The following is a 7,014-nucleotide window of genomic DNA, read 5'->3' as shown; positions in this document are numbered from 1 at the left end:
GAGACAATTTGGACTTTGTCCCATGGAAATTCAAGACTAGTACTTTTTAAACCTATCTACATATTGCCCCATGTCACTGCTGTGTTCCTGATGATAGGCAAGCCTGTACTGAGAATATCCAGAGTATTACACTGTGATGGCCGATTATTCAATAACATATGGGACACGGGAGCATGGCAAGATACAGCTCTATAGGCTATGCTGGAATATGCATCGTCCTGATTATCCTTTTTGTAGATGATCCTCCAGAGCAGTCTTATGTTCCTGCTTAGGTAACGCCTAAGACTGTTGAAGGCTTGAGGATTTAGGAAACGTCTTCTGGTCATTGGGGGGCAGTGTTGCACAGTAGAGGGAACACAAATTGTGTGGTGAGAAAATTTATGTGTAAATCCCTGGCAGTGGGACTGTCTCTTAACCCCAGGATTCCCAACCCTGCATAACCAGGGCATCTTCAGAATCGCCTGGAATTTACTCTTAAAGTATAGATTCTCATACTCTGTCCCTTGGGGATTCTGATTCAGTCAACCTGGGATAGGGCCCCAAAATTGGTGTTTTGTTTTTTAACATTCTAGGTAGTTTTGATAGCTAAATTTGGGAAGTAGTGATTTGATCTTACTAGTCTCAGCTTTCGTAGGATTGCGATGAACATTAAATGAGAAAATACATCTGGCTTTTGTAAACTTTAAATCACAATAAACGATTAGTTGTTAATTAGATGACTTCTTGAAATAAAATTTCTATCCCTCTTTAAAAGACTTCTTCAGTTTCTCTTCAGTTTGAAGCTTGACTATGTGAGAGCATATTATATTTGTTTGATCTTTATACATTGTGATAGCAGAGAGAAAACTAATGAATTCTGTCCAATACATACACGTAATACACAAAATATAAGATTAACTGGATGATAGTTTTAGATGTTGAAGAGGTGATAGAAAGTCGAAGACCCTTGCTTAAATTTTTGTTAAATCTGAAAAATAAATGCCAGTTTTTAAAGATGGCAAGGAAATGTAAACAGAAATTGCTTCTGTGTTTTTAAGACAAAACTCACATTTATTATTGACACTGTGATAATTTAATTTACAAATATATTCTGACTTCCCAACTTTAAGGCAATAGCTTAAGTTAAATACATTGTTCCCCTCTTCATCTCTTTCAATCCCAAAACACTCAAACAAACCAACCAACACTGAAACACTTTGTGTCAATAACAGAAATGGTGATTTTGAAACACATACTTCTCAAATAGTCATCCAAGTAAAAGAGATTTCAGCAGCTCAATACAATCTCTGTATAACAATATGCAGCATAAATGTCAGTTGACCTTGAAGCTTATAGCATGTTTTCACCAGTTTCAAAACCCTTATTCACAGTTTCTGCGTAGCAAGCATTACCCGGCCTTCTCAGTTCTGAGGGATGTTCTAATACGTAAGTCCACTGTATTTTATTACAGGACCACAGTATCTCCTTCCTTCTGCCATCGCTGAATTTTCATCTCACGCTTCATCAGCCCTGAGCCTGGATAACTTCCATGTTAATCTGTCCTGAGTCATGGGTTCCTCCCCTGGATCTGTGAGTCATCCCAAAAGGCCAAGGTGTCCCCCCAGGGAGCCATCCTGGTACATTCCTTCTGTACTTGATATCATCTTTAATTCCCTCCAGCCGGCACTAGTCACTTTAGACTATTAGCCTGAAGGTCATTCAGAAGATTTAAGTATATATTTGATTTGAGGAACCTGGGATAGGAGTCCTTTTCCATAAGAGTATATATGGTCCTTTGGGCTTCATCAAAACACGTGGGTGTTGGTGCTTTAATCTTCTTGGCTGTAGATTCTCGAGTGTGAAAGTCAATATTGATCTAAAAATAAATCCTCATCAGTTCACATGCACTTCCAACTTATTGCATATTTTATGATGTCACTGTTGTTTTTGAAGCACCTCAAGACAGTGGCTTTAAAACCTCATTTAAATCAGCTCAGATATCTCTTGAATGCCTATTCTAAGCATACCTTCTCCTAGGTGTGGAAGAGTTAAAAAGAAGCAGCACAAAAAAGCAGAAATATCTTTGCTCCCAGTTAGCTCATAATATCTTTGGGAGGTGCAAGAGGCAGACATTATTTTTTAAATATCTGTATAAGGTGATACGTGCATCAAAAAAAGTGATGTGCACATTTAAGACTTACAGGAGGAGAGGACCTTTGTGCAGGTGTTTGCTGCTTGAACCAGGAATATTTAACTGGAAGTGGGCATTACTACTAACTGGAAATATTTCTGCTGCTGCAATCCATGTATTGCACTAATCTCTACTTTATCCTAATCCAAAACGAGCTAGCTCATTAAGGACCCCCTGACATGCAGTTCTGGTCCGTATCACCAGTACTCCTAACCCCACCCCATCACATTAGCTTGTTTTACAAAATCAATCTTTCATCCAGCCTTTTCACAAATGTAGAAAATTAGATTATCGTTGCACTGAACTATATGAATAGACTTAAATATATAGCAGTGAAAATCATAATACTCAAAAAGGATTTCATCTTGCTAGTATGTTGAATCTTATTCTGTATCTAAGTTTCTTTACATATAAACCGATGGTAATGAACTAAATACTCACTTGTTTGGCAGCATCTGACTGCACAAATGCTTTATAGATTTTCTCCGCTTTGCAATGCAAAAGATCAGACTCTGTTTTTTTATAGTCTTCACAAGCCAGCCAGAATTCAATATTCTCCTCACTGAACTCAGACTTGAGGAAATTCCCAAAGACGTCTTGACCAGCTAAAAAGAAAGGGTGAGGGGTGAGATAAATTAATTGAGCCAATAAATGAATAACTGGAAGAAATTTACAAGAAGAGTACTGTGGCATATTCTCTGTGTACAAAGGGAAGAGGTGGATGCTGCTGAAATGGCTGTGTCACCGTTTGTAGAGGTGGGAAGGCCTTAGGGACCCCTTCGTTTATAGTCTGTCTGGGGCCAGACACGCTTGTCACAGGTACACAGCTGCTTAGTGGTGGCTGAGAGACTGCTTCACTTCCATCTGCTGTTACATTACAGTTCTGCTCTGCAGGTTACAGAACAATCTCTTCTCTTACACTGCCAGCTCAGCCAGAGTGCAGAGTATTTTAGGGAGTCAAATATTGACAGGAGGCATGAACATCATGTTAATCATTAACAAATATAATTTCTCTGTCCAACTCATATAAGTCAAAAGATGTGAGGCCTGTATATTACCTATGTGCGCTATACTGCTTGGATTTACTAGTGTTACTGAGGCTCTTCAGTAGGCCATTTCTATAGCATTGTTTGGCTGAATCATAACCTAAGTCAGATAACAAGCAGATGAACCAGGTTGAACTACTTGATCCCCACGTGAGGCTCTGTAGGGTGTTGGGGGGAGAAGGGGATCGGCTCACCCCGGATAGGGACAAGCTGCCCATCTATGCCCCTGAGCGAGGTCCTAATCCCAACAGGATCCCAATGCCCATGATGAGGGCTAAGACAAGCTGATCTCATTTCCCTTCTCTCATCAGAAACTCCCCGTGAGACTCTGTGTTTAAAAAGTCTTTTTATCATATCTGTGTTATAATGTGTCATGTTATATATAATGCAGTTTTATGCTGTGTGTCTCAACTGCCTTCAAGGCAGCAAGGCACTGTGTCTTTACTCTTGAGTCCTTGGTGCTTCTAAAATGCCTGCACATAAATGCCTGGGCTGAATGAGTGACAACGCATGTATGAATGGAAAAAGTTATTAATTGGCTGAGTGAATCCTACCCCTTACATCCAATGGTACAAAAATACATCCTTTAGGTAGCTTTCAGAGTAGCAGTTCACATGTTGAGATGTTTGGTTTACTTTTTAAAACTTTAAACTTCAGAACCCCAGCATAATTTAAAATTTTGCTCCTATAATGATCCATGGAAACAGCTAGTTGCCTTGGCAAATTTTTCTAAAGGACAGTAGCAGAACTGAGTGCCGAGTCAACATTATGCCACGATGAGGCATAATATGCTGAAGCTATCAGTGCTACAGAACAGCTAGAGTACAACGTTTCACACACCCTCCCATCCAGAATACTATATTTTAATGAAGCCATTCAATCTGTTAGCGTACTGAGATAAACCCAGAAACATGCAGTAGTTAATCTATACTTACTCTGGTTAGCAAGAAGTTTTTCCAGAGATTCAGACCACTGCTTCACTTCATCAGCAGAGAGTCTACAGGGGACGACATTTACATAAATTAGTATTTTTGTGTGTGTGAGCGCAAATGAAATCAGAATGGCTGCTGCATTTTGATAACTTCACAAACTAAGACTCTACTTCTAATACATTTTATTAAAATTTATCTATAAGAAAACAAAAATTTGCTTAGAATTACTATCGTTATGAAAATATCTGCCAATACAATGTGAAAAAATCCAAATGTACTCCAACAGTATAATAAGTAGCAAATATATGCATGCACATTTGTATTTAAATTACATTGGTACTAATGCAGCTTAATCTTATTAGGCTTGTTACTTAAAAGAAATGAAGTCCATTATGTGTAGTATTACCGCCTTGCTAGAATACAGAGCTAATGCACAGGCCGCTTATATAGTGATAGTTCCGTGTATTAGTGTACATACAGGTCCTTGGACTTGGAAGGTTTCATTCCAGATTCCAGATGTGGGATCATAGATCTCAGGTATGCTTTCACATCCATTCCACTACAAAAGACACAAAAGTAAATATTCATATTTCTTCAGAAGAATACTTTATTTGTAAAAAGAAAAGAGCATGAAGCAAACTTCTCCAAGGAATAAGGCCATAATAAAAATAGCTGATACAACATATTGCTATATTAAGAGTGAGCCGATTTTTATAAGCCAAAGTCTGGAAAAGTTCCCACCTCATTTAATGCCCTGTCATGATTCATTTTTAAATACAACTGAATATACTTGTAACTCACAGCAGGTCATTGCCCTGATCTAGGTAAACTAAAGGCTCGCATTTTCTTCCATTCATTCATTTTCAATTGTTCTGCCATTAAGGATCATCTAAGTCAAAATTTGCACAGTTAATGAACTTACAAAGTCTTTGGCCTCCTTTTTTGCGTCTTGTTGTCTAGAAGCGAATGATCAGTTCCTTTCAGTCCCTTTGGATTAGCAGAGAGGAACACGCCTGGCATTTTTTCTGGACTTGGCGTGGAGATGGCCGCTGCTCACATGGTCCTCAGCAGGCAAGTACCTGCTAATCCACGCCTCTGCTGCTTTATATAGTGACAGCTAACAGGCCCTTGCCGTTCGAACGAGTCTGTTTATCAAGTGATGTTACCACAGACACTGGAAGTTCCCCATTTCTTGGTGTGTTGTGACGTGTATCTTGAAAAAAACAAAAAGCACACAGTGATGTTTTGTGGCTGAAACTTTACCCAATGAGACTAGGTCACTTGATTATACAGAAAGAAAGAAAATTAGACCTACAGAGGTTCACACACATATACCACATGTCTAAAGCCTCAGCAGGATCAGTCTTTGGTTCTAGGGGGTGCTTGTTTCTTCATAAAAACTGCATATTTCAATGAAATGTTTCATTTGGTGGGTGTATTGTATCACACAGACTAGAGATGGGTCCCCGCAGGACTTTGCATAGTCCTTGACTATAAAACTCATTTGATTACAGTATTTTAAAAAGGGTTTTATTTTTCTTTCAGAAAGCAATGTAAAGTAAACAAATACTTTTTTTTTTATTATTATTATTTGTGCAGTGCACACATCTGGTAGGAAGGAGAGTCATGAGAAGTTATCTTAACTTTTCCCTACTCCAAACCTCATCCCTTATTTCCATGGAAAGAAATTTTCATGTTACTGTTTTCCAGGGTGTGTGCTAAACACTCTACTGGTGATAGACAAGATGATTTTAAGGGATGCATGAATTTTAATATTTATTAGAAATATAACTAATGTATCAAACTGGGTTTTTTTGTATATTACTGCTTAGGAAAGGAATAAAGTAAAATTAAAAACAAAGCTATAAACACAGAAAAGTATAGTTAACACAAAAATATGACATAATGTGTAAATACACTGATGCAAAAGAATTACACGGTATCAGGAGAAAAACTACTCATGGTAAAAATAAGAGTATATTTGGCCAGGCCAATAGTGTACTTCTTAGGTGATGATCTTCCAAATTTCGATAGTATCTCTGGAGAGATATAGTCTAGCTTTAATTAAAATTAAGAATTAAAATAAAAACCCAAGGAAATAGATGACTAATCACTGGTCAGGGTAGAGGGGCTAGTGCAATATAAGCTCGTACAGAGTTTGTATATAGAATGTGGTTTATTTATAGTGTCCAGTTTAATATAAACCTCCGTTGGTTTTTACCCCTGAAAAGACAAAACAAATTTTACTCAGAGAAGCTTCTGAAGGTATTAGGTAAACCTAACAAAAGGGAATTTTCCTGTCTTAGTTCTATCTTCAGGATAAAAAATATTTGAAGGAATCACATTTATATTTAAAAATGTACTTACTACACAGGCATGCACAAATATTATGCTGTATGTAGTAAGCATCAGTTGATGTTCGAAAGATAATGTGATACATTTAGGAAGAGAACTAGTGAGATAAGTTGGCCACTTTGGAAGTTACCCAGACAAAAATGATGGGGTTCAGGGACGGATGAATAAAGGCATTTGTTTGTGTGTTTCTTGTGGTTCAGTCCATACTTACTTTTCAGTTAAAATCTTCAGCATTGCTCATGTTTGTTTATTTAGTAACCTCTCATTCCTCTGGATAATTGTGGGTAAGTTATGTTAGGGAAAAATGATTTAAAGTTTATTTGTAAAGGCCACTATTATTACTATCCAGATATACTGATAATTTCCAAAGCATGTTTCAGCGACAGTAGTTCCTTTGGATGTTAATAAGTATGATAAGGACTGTGACACCAGCAGCAGCAAAGGTTCTGGGGCCACATAAGTTTGGGAAATGTTGGGTTAAAGTTGAATAATTGATCAGTGCTGATCTTCT

General features: G+C 37.7%; 1 protein-coding gene across 1 annotated transcript; it reads right to left on the bottom strand.

The window, feature by feature from the left end:
• Positions 1–1,669: 1,669 nt before the first annotated feature.
• RGS1 (regulator of G protein signaling 1) lies at positions 1,670–5,207 on the bottom strand. The gene is given in 5 exon segments (XM_007451513.1): positions 1,670–1,855; positions 2,612–2,775; positions 4,152–4,213; positions 4,627–4,707; positions 5,071–5,207. Coding segments are annotated over 5 exon segments (630 nt in total).
• Positions 5,208–7,014: the final 1,807 nt, after the last annotated feature.

Source organism: Lipotes vexillifer, unplaced genomic scaffold, assembly GCF_000442215.2.
Source record: "Lipotes vexillifer unplaced genomic scaffold, Lipotes_vexillifer_v1.1 scaffold151, whole genome shotgun sequence".
NCBI lineage: Eukaryota > Metazoa > Chordata > Mammalia > Artiodactyla > Lipotidae > Lipotes > Lipotes vexillifer.
This window is presented reverse-complemented; position numbering and strand designations above follow the sequence as displayed.